Source organism: Gnatocerus cornutus, unplaced genomic scaffold, assembly GCF_029298725.1.
Source record: "Gnatocerus cornutus isolate USDA-ARS CGAHR unplaced genomic scaffold, icGnaCorn1.1 ctg00000145.1, whole genome shotgun sequence".
Classification (NCBI taxonomy): domain Eukaryota; kingdom Metazoa; phylum Arthropoda; class Insecta; order Coleoptera; family Tenebrionidae; genus Gnatocerus; species Gnatocerus cornutus.
The window spans coordinates 69,024-87,711 of record NW_028275485.1 but is presented as its reverse complement, the minus strand read 5'-3'; the positions used below and the strand labels follow the sequence as shown (position 1 = coordinate 87,711).

At 42.5% G+C, this 18,688-nt stretch overlaps 4 protein-coding genes across 7 annotated transcripts; 2 read left to right on the top strand and 2 right to left on the bottom strand.

Annotated features, from left to right (window-relative positions):
- The first annotated feature begins 532 nt into the window (after positions 1-532).
- LOC148165902 (GTPase Era, mitochondrial-like) lies at positions 533-1,850 on the top strand. Its single transcript, XM_088049624.1, has 4 exons — positions 533-833; positions 889-1,013; positions 1,061-1,235; positions 1,290-1,850. Exons 1-4 carry the CDS (start codon positions 654-656, stop codon positions 1,830-1,832), a joined length of 1,023 nt encoding a protein of 340 aa, XP_087905750.1. The 5' UTR covers positions 533-653; the 3' UTR covers positions 1,833-1,850.
- Positions 1,835-10,009, bottom strand: LOC148165901 (serine/threonine-protein kinase ATR-like). Its single transcript, XM_088049623.1, has 10 exons — positions 9,876-10,009; positions 5,957-9,825; positions 5,677-5,903; positions 5,412-5,631; positions 5,035-5,361; positions 3,845-4,990; positions 3,176-3,798; positions 2,684-3,123; positions 2,488-2,639; positions 1,835-2,434 (listed from the first exon to the last, which is right to left on the bottom strand). The coding sequence occupies exons 2-10, from the start codon at positions 9,815-9,817 to the stop codon at positions 1,853-1,855; spliced, it is 7,578 nt and encodes a 2,525-aa protein (XP_087905749.1). The 5' UTR covers positions 9,818-9,825; positions 9,876-10,009; the 3' UTR covers positions 1,835-1,852.
- A 208-nt stretch (positions 10,010-10,217) lies between these two features.
- Positions 10,218-11,057, bottom strand: LOC148165900 (nucleolar protein 12-like). Its single transcript, XM_088049639.1, has 2 exons — positions 10,920-11,057; positions 10,218-10,812 (listed from the first exon to the last, which is right to left on the bottom strand). The coding sequence occupies exons 1-2, from the start codon at positions 11,003-11,005 to the stop codon at positions 10,266-10,268; spliced, it is 633 nt and encodes a 210-aa protein (XP_087905765.1). The 5' UTR covers positions 11,006-11,057; the 3' UTR covers positions 10,218-10,265.
- Positions 11,058-11,276: 219 nt separating this feature from the next.
- On the top strand, positions 11,277-18,679 carry LOC148165899 (TATA-binding protein-associated factor 172-like). Of its 4 annotated transcripts, none has more exons than XM_088049615.1 (9): positions 11,277-11,471; positions 11,635-11,707; positions 11,760-12,001; positions 12,774-13,078; positions 13,130-13,325; positions 13,376-17,387; positions 17,442-17,873; positions 17,920-18,179; positions 18,459-18,679. In XM_088049615.1, exons 2-8 carry the CDS (start codon positions 11,694-11,696, stop codon positions 18,164-18,166), a joined length of 5,448 nt encoding a protein of 1,815 aa, XP_087905741.1. In that variant the 5' UTR covers positions 11,277-11,471; positions 11,635-11,693; the 3' UTR covers positions 18,167-18,179; positions 18,459-18,679. The 4 variants fall into 4 exon arrangements, with proteins under 4 accessions (XP_087905741.1, XP_087905740.1, XP_087905738.1 ...); XM_088049614.1 differs by having other exon boundaries at positions 11,757-12,001; XM_088049612.1 differs by having other exon boundaries at positions 12,774-13,325.
- The last annotated feature ends 9 nt before the right edge of the window (positions 18,680-18,688 follow it).

Sequence of the window (18,688 nt, the reverse complement as noted above, 5' to 3'; positions counted from 1 at the left end):
TTTTAGGTGTTAATCTTCCTCTGATACTACAAAAGCCATGACATCATAAAAACACTAAATTTAAATCCCAAATTTGCAATCTGCGTAAAATTCTGCGTTCACTGATGTATAATAACTCAAGTTTACTCTAAAAAATAAGCGAGATATCGATATGAGAAATTTGGCCATAGTTTTAGTCATGAATTTTTGCGAAAATTTGCAAATTTCGACTTTTGGAAAATCTAAAAACGATTTCTTATGTAAAAAATCGCGAGAAAAACGATGCCGCAAACCGCATTCCAATATCTGAAATAGTTTTCGAGATATCGAGCATGAATTGTTTGGAACCTTCAAAAATTTGGCCATCTGGCGACAACCCAAAAATTCAAACGGCCATAACTCAGTTATTTGTTGTCGGTTCTGAAAAGCAGCAGAGATATCACTGATGGCCAGAGAGTTGAGACTAATATTACTTAATATTAGCAGAGATAATTGTTATCTTAACTGTTATCAGTTATCTCTGATATTAGTTTCAACTGTCTGCTGATGGCAGATTCTTGTTTTCGAAACTGGTGTCAAAGCTGCCAACTTATTGGCATGATATGTCTCTGATTTTGTTACTAATGTCATGACTTTTTCAACATAACCTAACTGAAAAGGAGTATTTAAAGGTAATGTTGCGAAAATTTCAGCTGGTTTTTCGGAGGTTTGAGTTAAAATTTAGTACAAACGTACATAAAATTCGAGATGTCATGCCAGATGAAAGTGAGACAACGAGGTTGTTAAAAGTCGCCGTTGTTGGAGTCCCTAATGTCGGAAAAAGCACTTTTATCAATAATTTAATGGATCGAAAGGTTTATTATTCCTATTATCCAAGTCTTTAAAGGCACCAAAGGAACAATTTTGTAGGTTTGTCCGACGTCATCGAAGGTACACACGACACGGGCTAAAACACAAGCAGTTTTCACAGAAGGAGACTCCCAGATTGTCTTTCTGGACACTCCAGGCCTAGTCAGTTTAAAAGAATGGAAAAAGTGCGTCTTCATACACTGAGAAACATGAAATAAACAATTTGTTGTAGATTTAATTTGGAGAAAAGTTTTTTGAAAGATAGCAAATCCAGTTTAAAACAGGCAGATATAATTGGAGTTGTTCACGACGTCAGTAATGTCTGGACGCGTCACATGCTAGACATTAAAGTGATTAGGCTATTAGAAGACAACAAAGACAAGCCCAGCTTTTTAGTGTTCAACAAAGTAAGAAAACGGTTATTTATTCATCAAGCGCGTACAATTTTCTTCTGTCTTCAGGTGGATATTATTAAATCTAAGCGCAAACTTCTCGACCTCACGCGCTTGCTTACAGAAAACTCCATTAATGGAAAACCAATCCCTGGCGGCAAACCCATCCACAACAACGAAAACAAAGGTTGGCCCCATTTCCGGGACATTTTCATGATTTCTGCATTAACAGGAGATGGATTAGCCCAAGTCAAAAGTTATCTCATTCAAAACGCCAAACCTGGTCAATGGTTATTCCCTCCTGAGATCTGGTCAGATGATACATCTGAAGAGATTATAGTCAAAAGTGTTAAAGCTAAATTACTTGACTTTTTACCGCAAGAAATTCCGTACACGTTGCGTCCAGAAATGGAGTTTTTCAGCGTGAATGAAAACGGTGTGATTTCAACGGTGGTTTTGGTACACTGCTCCAGCGCTCGTATTGCAAAGTTGGTCGCAGGCGAAGGAGATGGGAAACTCCGTCAGATCACCGCAAGCTTACAAAACGATCTGCAAGAGACCTTCCAGAACTTTGTCAGACTGAAAATTGTTCTAAAATACCAACAAGATTAAAGTTTAATTTTTAACTTTTATTAGAGATAAGGCCCCCATCCTATGTACATTTGGCACAAATTATCAACATTCATAGCTTCATTGATGAGCTTGTTTGTTTGTCCGTCTATGGATAATGGAATTGACAATGATTTGTCTCTCGGCTTCGTGGTGATGCCTTGTAAACGTAGTTGTATGTTCTTTACGTGGTCTAAAGCCTGTTCGTTTGTCGGTTCCGCGGCGTTGATGGACGGTGGCGGTCCTTTCCGTGACCACGACACCAACGGGTCGTAAACAAACGGTGTGACTATCGACATGAGAGTGTTGGCGTTGGTTCTCAACACTCTGAGAGTACACGCGCAGGATTTCCGGAACACACCTTCAACACCAAGAGGACCCATCGCGGCCACCATGTTTTGCGTTAGTCTAAAAGGAACTCTTTCAGGCCATTCGAACGTTTCGCCTTTATTAAACAGACAGTTAAAGTCGACGTGGACAGTGTCACCACATATCGAATCAAAGAGAATGTTTTCGCCATGGCGATCTCCCAAGCCCAGGACGTAACCGACCATGGATATCACAGCGGTGGTTCTCGTATAAGCAGTCCGGGCGAAGAACCAACTCTGTGCAAAAACACACCATGAGACAAAGATCAAATAACGACTCCATTTGGTACCTGTGCATCGGGGAATGTTCGTCTAAACCACTCCCCCAAGACCGGCGGATGTCTGGGAAGCAACGTCTTTGTGAAAACTTCCCGTTTTTTCACCAACTTGTCGCGGATATTGCAGCTCACGTCTCGGATTTCTTTCATTGACATTACAATTCCTGGAAGCCAGTTTTAAACGCAATCTTTGACGAAACGAGCTCACCTTTCTGTTTATAGATGCTGTTGACGACCGGTCGCAAGCCGACCAGGTTCGGTATCCATTCAATGAGACCGCATTCTTCGTTTAAAGGCGACACTGAGTACAATCTGATGTTGAGCCGTCTCTGTCTCGATTCCGGCTCAAGCGACAGCAGCTGGTTGACGATATCGTTGAATTCCATGAGCCTGAAATCTTTCCTCAGGTCATCTTTCGGCTTCAACATTTGGATGTAGCCCTTCCCGTCGGAGCCCCTAAAAGTGATCTTGCGAGGTCTTTGCAAACTGCGCAAGAGTGTAACTTCTTCGTCGATGCCAACGATATGCACGTAGTGATTGGGGAAGGGGTTGTGCTCGCCGTTGGAGAAGTCAGGGTTAGGAAGCACCAACTTTCGGAATTTGTGAGTGGGAATCATGATTTCGCTAAAATCTCCTTTGTTCAACATCCTGTGGAAAAACGAGCTTATGACTTGTTAAATTAAGTCCATATTATTCTCACCTTGGAAGAGTCCTAAGCAACGCGCTCACCGTCGTCGTTTCCACCTCCACTGGAACTTCTTTATTACACAATTCGATCAATTTCTCCGCTAGGTTCTTAAAATCCCTCACAAACTTGGCCATTTCGCTCGTATTGAGTTTGGCATCGATAAATATGTCATGACATCGTTTCGCTCTCATCACGTGTCCTGACTTGTACACAGAAATGATCATCCAGAGACTTTGTTGCGGAAAGTGCAAGAGCAATTTTATAATTATTGATTTAAGCTCGACGTAGACCTCTTTTTGCGGATGACAAATTCTCGAGATGATCTGCGAGAAGGCAGTAAAAAAGACATAAGCTGGAAGATTTTCGAGAGCAAGGTCGATTAGTTTTGTCATTTTGATCAAGTTGTTCTTTCTGTCTTCGCGTGTCTTGGAATCAGTGACGGTCAACAAACGAGTCCCGTAATCAAACCAGATCGAGAGCAAGCGTGGCATGGATTGGTAAACGAAGGCGGTGCCGTACCGTAAAGATTTACAAAAGTAGTTTATCATGTATATCTGTAGATCGCTGGCTTTGGAATCGCGATCTTCGTCTGAATAATTCTGAAAGCGTTTGTCGTAGAACTGGGCGAGGCTGACCTGAAAATTGCCATCAATAAAATTAATTCTCTCAACTCTCACATACCAAGCCAGTCTCCCACTCTTTATACATCTCGCTAGCTTCCCGATAGTTCGAAGTGTTGATGTCGGTGTCTACGTTCGACATGGAATCATTGTACGTCGCTATCAAAAGTTTGGCTTCAGCGCAAATCTTCCGCTTTTCCAACGACAATGAAGAAATCGCCTCCTTCGAGCCATCCGATAACAAAATCTCCAGTCCTTTTCTCAAGGTCGTCAGAGCTTGTTCGTGCTCTTCCCTCAACCAGTGCAGTTTACTCTTCTCCACGAACAAACTCATTGGATGATACTCTTCAGCTTTCACCGTGTAGGTGTAACTTTGCTGGTGAATTCCCGCTGATCTTGCGGTTTGAGCGCTATACAGCCAAGACTCGCCCAGGAGGGAATTCAACAGAGGAATTGCATTGGGAAGTACACCTTCTACGATCCTCTTCGACTTTTCCACAGCGACCCTTCGTAGACACAACAACGGTTCGACTATCCTCACAGATCCTTGCACTACTTTAATCCTCAATTCCCATTCTTTCGACAGATTCTTGATTGTTGTTGTAACAAAGTCGTTTGTGGGACAAGCCAAGATGTCAAAAGTCGCCTTTTCCACCTGTTCAAGCTCGTTGAGCGCATGCAAACGCGATATATACGAGTATCCATGTTGGTAAGCGCCATCTTCAACGCTAGCGGCACCCAGAAGATCAGCTTGGTGACTTTTCAGCCCTTGAATTAGAGTCTTGAACAGTTGACGATCACGATTTTGGAACGCTAAAAGTGATTTTCCGATTTGGACACCCCACGAGTTGTTTTGTTCCAGCTCGGGACGCTTGAGGAGCGTGTCCAGGTCTTCATATCGCCCCAACCTCCACATAGGTTCCGCCTGCATTTCAAGAAGCATGTTACTAAACTCCGGTTGGCGGTCCAAAGCACCTTGAGCGAAATTCAACGCTGTATTGACATTGTCCAAGTCAAGGTAACATTGAATCAGCCCTTTGAGATGGTGCAGTTTTAGGGGTTGAGCGAGACGTTCGTAACAGGCGGCGGCATCTGAGAGTTTCCCGCAGACTTCGAGGGAGAGAATGCGTTGTTCGATGGGGGGTTCGGTGGGCTGAAGAGCCGTGACGCCGGCGACGCCGTCAGGTTCGTCCATTTGAGCATAAATCTGCAAATTCAACTTGAGATAAGTTGATAAAAAGTGGTCCTTACCTTTGTTAGAAATGTCAACTGGTCGCCAACCGCGTGGGGGTTCTCTGCGATAAAGTCCTCCAAGTACATGAGAGCACGCGGGTACTCGCCACACTGGAAGTTACATTTAGCCAGCTCAAGTTTGCAGAAACGTTCCAAAAAATTCTTAATTTTCATAAAATTTTGGTTGGTACGACCTGTTGATCCGTTGGTCCATTGCCATTCTCTCGTCCAGCGATCCAGAAAATCCAAAATAACAAAGGCCACCTTTGTACATTGCGTGCGCTCAATAAACTCAGGAGGCTTTAATTCACCGCGAGGAGCACCAGAAACGGACAAGGAGTCAGCCTAGAACAACAAGTTACCACAAACTTGAACATCATGTTGTGAGAATTTACGTCAAGGAGCTCCTTCTTCTTGTCAAAAGAACTCGTCACAGTCTTCATTTCCACGTACATTTTCTCCCGATTATCGGCCAAATCGGTGATAACAGAATGCAAGACGATGTGGGGCAGAAACACCATCAAAATCCTGTTGTCCTGTTTCATTGCTGGTAAACAGGGATGCAAAATCGACTGGTTTTCTTGGGGCAACGTTGCTATCAAACTCCGTGTCCAGCTAAAATATTCCGTTAATTAAAACCAACTCTCGTGTTCAACTTACTTGTAAAGCCAGTCCTGGAATGAAGCTCCTTTCAAACTCCCATAGATGGGAACATCGAGGTTCACTTCTTGTGGTTGTGACACAATATACCGTGAGGTTAACAGAGGCAACATGAGTGCTTGCTGACTTTCTGAAAACTGCCTCCACAGATCGTTTCTGTTGCTGTCGGGAGAAATCTCGTAGTTTTTTAGGATTTCTTGAATTGCAACAGCCAAGCGGTCCATGTTCTAGAACACAAATCATGAAAATACGCCGCATCTTTCAACTTACTCCAACTTACCACCGTGTTTTTCTCCCCTTGCAAAGCTTTTGTTAGCTCGTTTAAAGAGTTGGCGACAAACGCATCGTCCGAGATGAAAAACGAGAAATTTCTGCTATTCTGTGCGTATCTTCGAGGTAAATGGGACGGCTCAACAGCTCCCAATTCCCCGATTACCTCACCACAAGCCAATTTAAGCGCTGAATCTTTTTCTCGACACCCCAAAGTAAGAATTTCTATCAAATCTACAATGATGGGGTCTATTCCGTTGTACCCTAAAATCATCTGATCCAACTCTTCGCGGTTTTTCTCCATCAACAGTTTGAGTTGTTTGAGGCTCCTGACGCGAACTTCCGCAGTCTCGTGATCGAGATAGTTGAAAAAAGTCTTGATTTTCTCTTTGAGCCTGTAATCTTCGAAAGGGCGCACGTGTCTCCGAATGGTTTGTAAAATAACCGAATCAACCTTCTGGTCGTCGACGAAGAACAAGTCTTTGATGAAATCTTTGGTGTGGTTTTCATTCTGCACAATCAGATACTTGAAAATGTCGTTGATTTGCCTAGGGCACGAATTTAAAAGTGGCAGCACTGATACGAAGATTGTTGCTAGTTGTGGCGCCAACGATTCCACATCGCAACTTCGAATAAACGCGTTCCAAACTTCGCTGTTGAGCTCAGGAAACTCGCCGCAATCGGCCGTTTGAAGCATAGCTATGATTTTGAAACGTACAGGTCCTACATAACTCGGCCCCATGTATTTCAAGAAGTCTGCCAAACTTAAAAGGACGGCGCTCTTTCGGTTGGTGTTTTTTGCCATGAGTTTAAAGTCAAAGTGTTGTAACAGACCTAGAAGCTTCGATTGTAAGTACTCTTGGACATTGGTGGCATTCCCATCGCTATCTTCACTGGCTAGCCACTTTAAAGCTAACAAAACTTGCTCTCTTTTGTTATGGAAGTTCAACAGGAGCTCGTTTAAAATCACCCAAAGCTTTCGTTTTCGTAGAACCGACGCCGATTGTCGAGTGGTTGATTCCAAGTACTTTGAGCATTGCTTGAATGTGTCTTTTGGTTCGTTCAAGAAGGTGTGAAGGAAGATGTTACCATAGATGCCGGTTAACAACTCGGGGAGCCCCATGTTGACCATTAGAGCCATCTCTTCCATTAACTTTGCGATCGCTGGATTCGTCACGATTCTAGCCACGAAAAAGGGTAAGAGATTCGGACACTCTTTAGAGATGAAATCTTTGGCACTGTAAAATTCAAAAGTTGCCGAGATCTTGCATAAAGACGTGTCCAAAGAATGGTTGAGCAAACTTTGATTGATGACGCACAAATGTGCGACCAACTCACAAATCTCTTTTTTATACTGCTTGTAAAGTTGATTGGGAGTAACGCTGCGACATTTCGCAAAGTTGAGAAACCTGTTAACTGCCACAACAGAGTACCTAGATGTTGGTACCATAATTAAGTAAGTGAAAATTCTGATGATGGGCAGCAGTGTCTTCTCACACTTGACCATGGCAAAGTGTTGAATCGTCTCCAAGATTGTTTCCTGAAGTGGAATATCAGTTTCTTGCAAAGACGTCTTGGTGAGTTTTGTTAAGAAATCGAACAAAGTAGTGATGACCTCACTCTTGCTAGTTTCGGACAACACTGGACTTTCTTGAGCGTGTTGGACAATGTTCGCCGCAACTTGTCCACATTTTCTTCGAACTGATTCGTCACGGTCTCCACATTTTTCCATCCAAATTTTCGCGACATTTCCTGAATAGAACTGAGGGATATGATTAGAGAAATATGGGAGCACTTCCAGTGCTAGCGTTTTCAATTCGGGATCGTTGTATGTCAAGAACTTGAGAACACTCTTAAGAATCGTTCCTGTTAATGTGGAAAGATCAATTTCGGTCTTGGGAAAGCTGGCACTAAACGAGCGCTCAAACTTCCTAGTGAACTCTACAATCTCCTTATTTGAGGGTTTCTGAGTGTTCAAGTGACACTTTTGACAAAAGATACCAACTTTGAGTCCCTCATCACTCTGGAGGATCTTCAAGAAGCTGGACGAAGACACACAGATGATTTGTGGTACGACTTTAGCTACTTCTTTTCGTGTTAACTCATCACTTGAGGAGAGAGCGGGGAGTAAAATCTCGGAAATGAGGCGGTCAGTGTTGCTGAAAAACGTGAGGAGACTCGGGAGGTTGGTGATGTGTTTAACGCTCTTCACCTTCTTGATGATGGTAAAATACTTGACTTCAAGTTCGTGAATTTGTGATAATTCGAAGAAACCACTCGCGAGACAGCTAACATATTTATTCAAGTAATCTAAAGCGAGATCTTCCTTTGTTAGTCTTGACAGAAACGTACAGAAATCGAGCAGTTCTTTGTTGTAAAGACCGCGGTCAACGGACGTGCTATTCGGGCTGAGCGAACAAGTGAAGAAGTACGTGAAGATATCAATAAATGGTGTCTGGTTCGAGGTACATAATGACAACTGAAGCAGCAACTTGAACAACAATTCAAAATCAGTGGTGCTATCACAAGTCTTGAAGTGTCTGTTGAGGAATGATAGCAACTGAGTGAGGAAGATGTCTTCCAGGAACTTAACGGTCACAGTCTTGAATTCAAATCGGATTCCTACCAAGATGGTGGTCAACTCTACCATGAAATCCAAAAACGGTCCGACTATGCAAGAATTATCACACTTCCCAGTGTTTAAACTTTCTATCAAAGCGAAATAAAGTATCTTCCATTTTCCACGACCGAATGTGTACAATTTGATTTCCACGGCTCCTTCTTTGGACGCCCGAACAGTTTCAATGTCCTTTACAATTAGTCTGTCGAAACCACACAGAATAGACATGTCGTACTCCGCTAAGGCACTTTTAAAATGAGCTTCAAGATTTTCGCTACAAGGAGCATGTTGTCGTTTTCGTTTACAAAATTTGAGAAGCTCCGCTGAAGGTGGTACTTCGAGACACGTCTTCAATAAAAAATCAGTGATTTTGAGGAACCTCTTATTATCCAAATTGAGGTCTAAAAGGCGAACAAGTTCAGATTCGAAATCTTGCAAAAGTTTCGTGCTCACCGAGATTTGTTTTGTGAACACACTGTAGGTGATTTGTTCGAAAAATTGAGCAAACTGTTCCATTTTACGCTGAATTTCCACTTCCCAGTCTCTGCTCCAGTCGACTTTTTTCACGATCTCTAGGTAGATTCTTAAGATTTCGAGTTTCACTTGAAAGCTGCCTTCAGAAATTAGGAACAAGAAGGAGTCTAGCGTTTGAATAGTGGGTGAATCGTAGCGTTTGAAGTCAAAGGTTTGATTAATAATGTAGCTTATGATTTTCATGAAATTCAGGAGCAACTCTTCGTGGTTTTTTCGATTGACGTCTATAAAAAGGGGCTCTAGGAGAAGTTTCTGACTCAACTCTGGATCCTTGTCTGGGACAAACACTTGCATCCTAAGGTTGTCGTTTTTAGTGTTTGCAAACTTAACCAAGCCATCAAAAGCCTTACAATATTCCTTCGCCATATCATCATAAACATTTAACAGAGAATGAGAAAGCTGATCCAAGACACACAACTGAATGTCAACATACACATTATAGTTTTTACTTAATCTCTGGCAACTTAACAAGTAGAAAAACTGACCAAGGAACCACGTAGTGAAAGCCTTGTACTTACTAGCAACTTTTTGGTACTCATCAAAACTGATTGATGGATCTCTGTTATAAACAAAAATGTTTGAAAAATCTCCGGATTTTATAATCTTGACTAAATGCTCAGCACTTCGTCCGGACAACTTGGTGCTCATCAATGCAGGGATTGTCTCGTGGAAGGTTTTCCAAATGGAAAACGCCGGAATATCTTCCAAAAGGGGCATGATATAACCTTAAATAAACACAAGTCAGAAGGTGAACAAGTTTTAAAAAGACACTTACTTTGTGCTACGGCCTGATAGTAAGCGACGAAAAATGTTAACAAATACACAGATAATGAGAAGCAAATATTAAATTAAAAACATTTTTAACTTTTGGCGGAAAGTTAACTGTCACTCACTGACGCGACATTAGCTGCGAATCATGAAATTTGAAATTAAATTTTTATTATTAATTAAATTAACAGTGGTGGAGTCGTGGGATTATTGAATATACAATTTGAACTTATTAAAACACTGCTATTGCTTGGTATATAATTTTAAATCAAAACACGAGATTCCTTTTTAGTGACATACAAGTCTTTAGGTTGGTGTCACAGTCACACATACGAATAAAACACTAAAATCCCTAAATTCGAAATTTACAAATTTTATTAATAAAAAAAATACAAATTCAATGCTTTTTCTTCGTTTTCTTCTCCCTGATCTTCATCCTTTGCTTCTTCACATGAAGTGCCTTCTTTTTCTGCTTCTGCTTCTCTACTTTGCTCTTTATCTGGAACACTTTACTTTTCTTGACTTTGTTTGTAGCCTCCTTCTTTAACAGCCTCTTTACATCGCGTTCTGTATCAAATTTTCGTTCTTCTTTCTTCTTTGTGGCCACCGTCAGCCCCATTCCGGGCACTTCCTCCTTTTTAACTTCCTCTGATTCTGATGAATCAACAATCTTTGGATGATTTGCCCCAATCCAGTTGTTCTCTAAGGCGATATTATTCGTTGAGAGTTCCTCAATTCGTACCGTAGCATTGTCTTCTTCGTATTCCTCTTTGAGGAGAGTTTCTAATTCGGGAATAGGTCTATGAGATACCACCAGTTTCTTATAAGATTCTTTAGCTTCATTTTTTAAGCGTTTCCGTTCTTCTTTTAGGTCCCGTTCTAGTTTTTCTTGTGCCTCTTTCTTGCGTTGGAGCTTCCTTTTGTGAAAACCCGTCAAGAACTCCCTTTGGACAAAATTGCGTTAAGACCATGAGGAAAAGTGAGGTTAAGGGAGCTGAAATGTGGGGAGTGTCAATAAAGGGGCTACGGGTTTGTTTTTCTTAGTACTAACCTCCTTTTGGTTTCATCAAAGACCAAGTGAATTTTAGTCGCCCGGTTTTTCTTGGTTTTGTTTTGACTTTTCTTGACAGTCGCCATTTTTACTTTTATTATTTTTATTTTTTTACGGTTTAATGCAAATAGTCATGGAGTATCTGTGTTCATGACTCTGAATTTCGCAAACTTAAAAATTGGAAATTTAACTAATTCGTTGCAAAATTTACGCGGTTATTTAGAGACACAAGGGTAAACCTGTGGTACAATATCGTAATTTAAGAGGTAGTTTAAAATAATGAATGTGCATGGTTAGTCGTTTGATTAATCATCCCTTTCACGCCTTTGGGTAAATTTTCGACCAATCAGAGGCATATCATGGCATAAAGTCGGACCTCATCTCATCATGGCTGTCAGTATAAATTTGATCGTTGAATCATGAACTTCCCTTCGTTTAAATCAATATATAAAAAGCATTTTTTTTCGATTTTTCTATTAAAACGTCGCTTGCGGATCATGAAAAGGTGCAAAATGAGAATACCTACAAAGTGAAGGAAATCTCGAGGCTCAAGTAAGTACCCAAATCACGAAAAATTCATGAAATTTAACCAATCTCCTTGTTTATCTGATCTCCATTTTAAAGTCACGAATTAACTCCAATTATCTAAGATCGTGGGTGAACGACCCTCACAAATTCTCATCCATTAAACTCTCTAATTTTGCAGTTTTTCCAGCATATTTTGGAGCATTTTTTAAGTCCATATGTTTGCTTTAACCCCGTTAGAAATCCATTATGACGTCGAGCAGGTGAGAGTACTGTCAAACGTATCCAATCACTAAATAAATCCCGTTTTAGTAGATTGGACAGGCTGTTTGTGCTCTTGGAAACTGGAAGTTCTGCAGTGACACGTTCGGCTGCTGCCAAACAGCTTGGAGAAGTGCAGAAATTGCACCCCCACGAATTGGGGACTCTGTTGACGAGAACAGCGACTTATCTCAGATCGACGAATTGGGAAACTCGGATTGCTGCTGCTGAAGCTGTTAGGGCGATTGTGAGCAATGTACCCCAATGGGAGCCTCAAATTTCTGAGGTTGGGCCTAGTAAGTGGATGAGGTCTTAAGGACCTTGACTGTATTTGATGATGGTTTTTGTTGTTGTTTCCGGAGCGATGTCTGGATGTTATCTGTTAATCGCGAATTTCATAACATAATATTTTATTGATTATTTTGAAGCATGCATAAAATTGATTTTTTTTATTATAAATAGTTGCTTCAGATTGAATCACAGACACTGGTAAAAATGAATATGAGATAGTGAGTTCCATTTTTAAATAGTATTTACTCATGGAGATAAATCCGCTATTTAAATTTTGAAGGTTTTATTTTTCAAACGTGTGTAATCACAGTAAATTGCTGTCTCCTGCAAGGTGACTGGACTTTTGTCTATAAACACAAAATTGCATGAAATTACATAATTGTTGATATTGGTTTCTTCAAGTTGTTCCGCATTTTCAATATTAAATTTAATTGGACTGTTTGCAGGATTTACTGCCCGTTGTTTTTGTTAAAAGATTTACAAGTTCAAGTTAGTGAAGTTAGCTTTGTCCATGAGTGTTGAGCAAAAAAGTGACAACACTCGCATTTAATAAGGTCAAGAGCTCGCAAAAAGTATTATCATTTTTTGTTGTTATCTAACATGGATTTGTAAATTCCATATCGTCTAGTATGTTAAAAAACTAGGTAATTACTTGTTTTTCCACAAACAATGGAATTCCATTTGCGATTCTGACCACCAGTGCGAACTGGTATGCGTTAAATCAATGCGTTACGAAATGTATGTAACAGCCTAATGAAAAATGTTGCAATTTTTCAGACGATGAATCTAAGAATTCCTCTCTGTCGTCTGTCGGCCGACTCCGCTTCCATCAATTTGACATGGAAAAAGTCCTCCGAAACAGCACCCACTTGATGGCTTCGGAAGGCAAAGAATTCGACTTGGATGAAGACTCCTCGACTACTGACATTCGAGAAAAAATGGCTAAACAGCGTCAAATCCTCAACGCACGGTTAGGACTTGATGTGGCGGCACGCATAGGAATCGACACCTCCAATTTGTTCAGCAACGAAGATCTGATGGTCGCCCCCAAGCAAGAAACGGAAAAAAATGAACCAAGCAGAGTACGGAATTGTACTAAACTGAGATTTTCATCTAATTTTATCAATTTACAGAAACCGATTCGCGATCTGATTTCTAGTGCGAGCGAAGGTTTGAGCTCTCGAGAGATGAATAGGGCGAAGAGGAAAGCGAGACAAGCAGTATATAAACAAAGGTCACGGGAACCTGAAGAGACGACGAGTAACGGGGAGGAACCAGAGAGGAAGAAAGTGAAGATTGAAGTGAAAGAGGAGAACACCAGTAGCATGGGTTTGTAGTAATTTTGAGGTGGTATGAAAAGAATTAACATCTCGTTTCAGATGCTCCAGATGTTGATCTTTTAGAAACTGGGGATTGGCCTCTTGAGTGGTTCTGCGACCAGTTAAGTCAAGATCTCTTTAGTTCGAGTTGGGAAACACGTCATGGTGCCGCTACAGCTCTTCGAGAGATTATAACAGTTTATGGGAGAGGAGCAGGAAAGACTGCTTTTTTATCAGCCAAACAAATGGAAGAGAGCCACCAAATTTGGCTCGAAGACATGGCGATAAGACTCCTCTGTGTCTTGGCTTTAGACCGTTTCGGTGACTTTGTTTCAGACGCCGTTGTAGCTCCAGTTAGAGAAACATGTGCGCAGTCTCTTTGTGCAGTGTTGAAACTCATGGAAAATAATGGTTGTAAAGGGGCTCTGAATATCCTCCTTCAGTTGTTGAACCACCAGGAATGGGAAGCTCGACATGGAGGCTTGTTAGGATTGAAATATTTGCTCGCTGTTCGAGAAGACATGGTAAACACTTTATTACCAGAAGCTTTCCCTTTTATTCTACAAGGTTTATCGGACAACGTGGATGACGTGGCGGCGGTTGCTGCCTCCGCACTCATCCCTGTAACTTCTCGTTTGGTTCAGTTAGTACCCGAATACATACCGGTCGTTGTGACGAAACTTTGGGATTTACTAGCGGAACAGGACGAGTTAGCAGCCGCCTGTAATAGTTTCATGGGACTCTTGGCGGCAATTTTAAATCTTCCCGAAGCTCAACAATTACTGCCACCTCAACCGTTAAATGACGTTGTGCCACGACTTTGGCCTTTTCTAAGTCACAGCGCGTCTTCAGTCCGACGAGCGACTTTGCAGACTTTGGGAACTTTAACGGAGCGGTCCAGTGACGGATCTGCGATTAAATGGGAGGCTCAACTTCTCCAAGACGCCATGAGGCACGTCTATCAAAGGGTATTAATAGAGCCCCAGTTCGAAGTGCGCGATGTTGCTGAAAAAGTCTGGGGGCAACTAGTCCAAAATTCTGGTTTGGTCGAGCTCCTACATGCTGCTTGTCCTTTTATAACAGTGTGGCTGTTTCTGAGCATGCAACCAACTCGCGTTCCTTTCGACTCGAATTTTCTCATCCACGCCAAGACCCACAGGAAAAAAAACGTGATCGACGGTTTAAATAATTTCGACAATATTGTCGTCGTACCCAAGTGTTACATTGGGGGCACGGAAACCACACCAGTTGCCACCCGCGAAAGCAACTCTGTTCAAGTCAGATGTATGACTGCGCGAATGTTGGGAATTCTTTCTTGTTACATCATCAAACCAGCACCTGGAATCGATTACAGCGGGAATGTAGAAAAACCGATTGAATGTTACGAAAAGGTGCTATTAGTACATCTAAATTCGAAATCGGCGTTACAACGAATGATGGCTGGACTCGTTATAGCAGAGTGGGCTGAAAGGGACAGCGAAACAGAACGTTGCCCTGAAGGCATCCGACAAAGAATCCACGCCTGTTTGAACGAGCGCGTTTATTTTGATGAGATTGCGGTGAGTTTCACCAGACTCACTCAGGAAACGCGGGATTTTATGGCCACACTGAAACACTACAAAGTTCCAATCAATTCAGAGAATGACAGCGTTTTCACGTTGGAAAGGATCCAGGAACTGACGGGACAACAAACTCAGGATATTCTAGTCAAAATCAAGCTCAAATCCAAAGTTCAGGAGAGCTTGGAGGAGAGGAGGAGGAGCATCCAGAATTCAGTGATACAGACGAGCAACGATCAGTTGGTCTGGTGTGTGAGCACGTTGGCGGCATTGTCTGGGGCTGCCGTCATGTTCCGGGCTCTCCCCGAGAAACTCACCCCTTTAGCGAAACCACTCATGGAATCGGTGAGGAGGGAAAACGATGAAAACTTGCAGAAGACAACGGCGAAGCACTTGGCGCGGTTGTTGGACCAGTGCAGGACACGCACTCCGTGCCCCAACGACAAGATCCTGGTGAACTTGTGCACGTTTCTACGGTGCGATCCAGAGTTTACTCCCGTTATCCATAAGCAACAAGCAGAAAACAGTTCGAGTAAACCGGAAATGATTTGGGGTAAACCCGGAAATTACAACGGAATAGTGACTTTGAACAATCAACAGAAGAATGCGGAGAAAGCGGCGTTTAGAAGATCGAATTCGACGGGGAGAGGACCGGGGAGACCTCCTGCGACCGATATACCTTTAGACGAGCTCTTTAAAGAAGAAGACGAAGCACAGAAATTCAACAGGGTGCAACGAAGGGGGGCGACGTTAGGTCTGATCGAAATTACGAGTTTTTTCGGACCGGAATTGTCGGAAAAGATCCCGAAATTGTGGGAATTGATGGTTGGACAGCTCGTCGAGACCATTGACCCAGGGAACTTCGATGCGAATTGGTGGTACAACAAAGACGACGAATCCGAGAAACTCGTCTGGGCTTTACAAGTTCTCGAAGTTACTTCTTTGAGTTTGCATCCTAGCTTACGTCCTGTTATCATGGACAAGTCGTTGAAGCGTCTTTGCGTTCTTTTGTCCCATCCTTACAGAGCTGTACGCCATTTAGCGTCACGTTGTCTTGCCGTTTTCGCAAAGTTGGACTCTGTGACCGTCATGGAACTCATCGTTCAGTTCGTCTTACCTAAATTGGGGGCCATCGATTGCGATATCGATCGACAAGGAGCGGTGGAAGCCATCGCTTGTATCATCGACACGCTACAATTTGATATAATACCATACGTGGTGTTGTTGGTTGTGCCATTATTGGGAAGAATGTCCGATCAGAATATGTGCGTTCGCTTGATGGGTACTCACAGTTTTGCGACGTTGGTACAATTGATGCCGTTGGATGGAGGAGTCCCAGAACCTCCAGCTTTGCAAGGGAGCATCTTGAGCGAAAGGAGAGAGCGTGAACGCGAGTTTTTGCAGCAGTTGTTGTCTCCCAACACAATCCCGGACTATGATATTCCAGTTCCGATAGCAGCCGAATTGAGGAGTTACCAACAAGCGGGAGTCAACTGGTTGGCGTTTTTAAACAAGTACAAGTTGCACGGAATCTTGTGCGATGATATGGGATTAGGAAAAACTATTCAAAGCATTTGTATGCTGGCGGGAGATCACTACTATAGAGAACAGAAATTCAAAGAGACTAAATCAGCGGATTGTTCTCCGCTGCCGTCGTTGGTGATATGCCCTCCAACACTCACCGGTCATTGGGTCTACGAAGTCGAGAAGTTCTTATCAAACAAATATTTGAAACCTCTGCAGTACAACGGCTCCCCCACCGAACGCGAGAAATTAAGACATAAATTTAAGCGTCACAATCTCATTGTGGCTTCCTATGATATTGTCCGCAAAGACATCGCAGTCTTCTCCAACATCAAATGGAACTACATCATCCTCGACGAGGGACACGTCATCAAGAACGGCAAAACTCGTACCAGCATAGCTATAAAAAATCTTGTGGCCAACTACAGGTTGATCTTGAGTGGCACACCCATCCAAAACAACGTCTTGGAGTTGTGGAGTCTGTTCGACTTCCTCATGCCCGGCTTCCTGGGCACCGAAAAACAATTCACGGCGCGTTATTCCAGACCGATTCTCGCTAGTCGCGATCCAAAGTCGTTACCGAAGGAGCAAGAAGCTGGAGCGTTGGCAATGGAAGCTTTACACAGGCAAGTCCTTCCGTTTTTGTTGCGGCGAGTCAAAGAGGACGTGCTTGATGATTTGCCACCCAAAATCACGCAGGATTACTACTGCGAGTTGAGTCCGCTGCAAGAACGGTTGTACGAAGATTTCTCCAAGTCACAAGCGCATCAAACTTTACAAGAATCGATTTCGTCCGGGGCCACCGCCAGTTCCATGCAGGGCAACACTCACATATTTCAAGCTCTGCGGTATTTACAGAACGTTTGTAACCATCCAAAGTTGGTGCTGAACTCTTCGCATCCACAGTTTGCGAATGTCTTGGCGGATTTACAGCAGCAAGATTCAAAGTTGGACGACATAAGTCACTCTGCGAAACTTCCGGCCTTGAAGTAAGTAGGATGGAGAGTGTGGCGAGTTGTTATGTTTTGTTTTTTTTTTCACAGACAATTGTTGCAAGATTGTGGTATTGGCGTGACAGAGCCACAGTCAACCGAACTCGTGATAAACCAGCACCGCGCCCTTGTTTTCTGCCAACTCAAAGCAATGTTAGATATTATAGAAAAAGACTTGTTCAAGAAGCACATGCCTGGGGTGACTTACCTCCGATTAGACGGCTCCATTCCTCCTAGTCAACGACATTCTGTAGTCACCCGTTTTAATAACGATCCATCGATCGACGTTTTACTCCTAACCACTCAAGTTGGCGGTCTAGGTCTTAATTTAACCGGTGCCGATACTGTAATTTTCGTCGAACACGATTGGAATCCGATGAAAGATCTACAAGCGATGGATAGGGCGCATCGAATCGGACAACGAAAAGTGGTCAATGTCTACAGGCTGATCACTAGGGCGACTCTGGAGGAGAAAATCATGGGGTGAGTTCTGAAACGATCAAGGCAAATTATTGTGTATTGTATTTAGGTTACAAAAGTTCAAAGTGCAAACTGTCAATACCATCATCAGTGGGAATAATAGTAAGATGGAGACGATGGGGACGGATCAGTTGTTGGATTTGTTCTCCCATAAACCGTCCACGAATAGTCACTCCTTAGATGGGACCGGAAGTGGGAGCGTTAAGACGATTTTGGAGACGTTGCCCGAGTTGTGGGACCAGAAGCAATACGACGATGAATATGATCTGTCGCAGTTTATTTCCAAGCTAAACTGAAAAGGGAATTAAGGTAAATTTGTTAAACCGATGCGCATTTATTTCCCACGGCCTTCCCGTGACCCTTTGGCCTATAAACCCCAGGAATGAGGTCGCTTCATTTGAAAGCAGGTCAGGTCACTCAGCGTCCTCAACAGCTGATCCCTTCCAGAAATGAGGTTGTCCGGGAATTCGACCCAATTCTACCTGCAAAGTCGGTCAAAAGTGCGAAAGGAAGCGGCGGCACATCCTTGACCCAATTCCTGGTGAATCGATCGCCAACAGGTAGCTTGATGATTTTTTTTTGTTCCAGGTCTGACTCGAATTGGGGCGTTTTGGAATAATTGACGTAACAACCAAAGATTTTATTTTAAGAGTCCGGTGAATTTGATTCATTTCGTAATCATTCATATTAATTTATATCATTCATTATTATTGGTTTAATACGTGTGAGATTCACTTGTTAGATGCGTAGAACTTTCTGTACTGTACTCTTGATGATAATAATAGCAATAAAATTCTTTCGAAACTCAAGGTTGAATA

What these genes read in the sequence shown, in the direction of transcription:
- LOC148165901 (XM_088049623.1), bottom strand. Translation starts at nt 9,817, where the DNA reads ATGCCCCTTTTGGAAGATATTCCGGCGTTTTCCATTTGGAAAACCTTC. An exon ending in AAGGGGAGAAAAACACGGTG is followed by an intron (nt 5,904 to 5,956) that starts GTAAGTTGGAGT and finishes TTTGTGTTCTAG; the next exon opens with AACATGGACCGCTTGGCTGT. An exon ending in TTGCTTAGGACTCTTCCAAG is followed by an intron (nt 3,124 to 3,175) that starts GTGAGAATAATA and finishes GTTTTTCCACAG; the next exon opens with GATGTTGAACAAAGGAGATT.
- LOC148165902 (XM_088049624.1), top strand. Translation starts at nt 654, where the DNA reads ATGTTGCGAAAATTTCAGCTGGTTTTTCGGAGGTTTGAGTTAAAATTT. An exon ending in AGTTTAAAAGAATGGAAAAA is followed by an intron (nt 1,014 to 1,060) that starts GTGCGTCTTCAT and finishes AATTTGTTGTAG; the next exon opens with ATTTAATTTGGAGAAAAGTT. An exon ending in GCTTTTTAGTGTTCAACAAA is followed by an intron (nt 1,236 to 1,289) that starts GTAAGAAAACGG and finishes TTCTGTCTTCAG; the next exon opens with GTGGATATTATTAAATCTAA.
- LOC148165899 (XM_088049612.1), top strand. An exon ending in GGAGAACACCAGTAGCATGG is followed by an intron (nt 13,326 to 13,375) that starts GTTTGTAGTAAT and finishes ATCTCGTTTCAG; the next exon opens with ATGCTCCAGATGTTGATCTT. An exon ending in CTGGAGGAGAAAATCATGGG is followed by an intron (nt 17,874 to 17,919) that starts GTGAGTTCTGAA and finishes TATTGTATTTAG; the next exon opens with GTTACAAAAGTTCAAAGTGC.
- LOC148165900 (XM_088049639.1), bottom strand. Translation starts at nt 11,005, where the DNA reads ATGGCGACTGTCAAGAAAAGTCAAAACAAAACCAAGAAAAACCGGGCG. An exon ending in TTTGATGAAACCAAAAGGAG is followed by an intron (nt 10,813 to 10,919) that starts GTTAGTACTAAG and finishes TTTTGTCCAAAG; the next exon opens with GGAGTTCTTGACGGGTTTTC.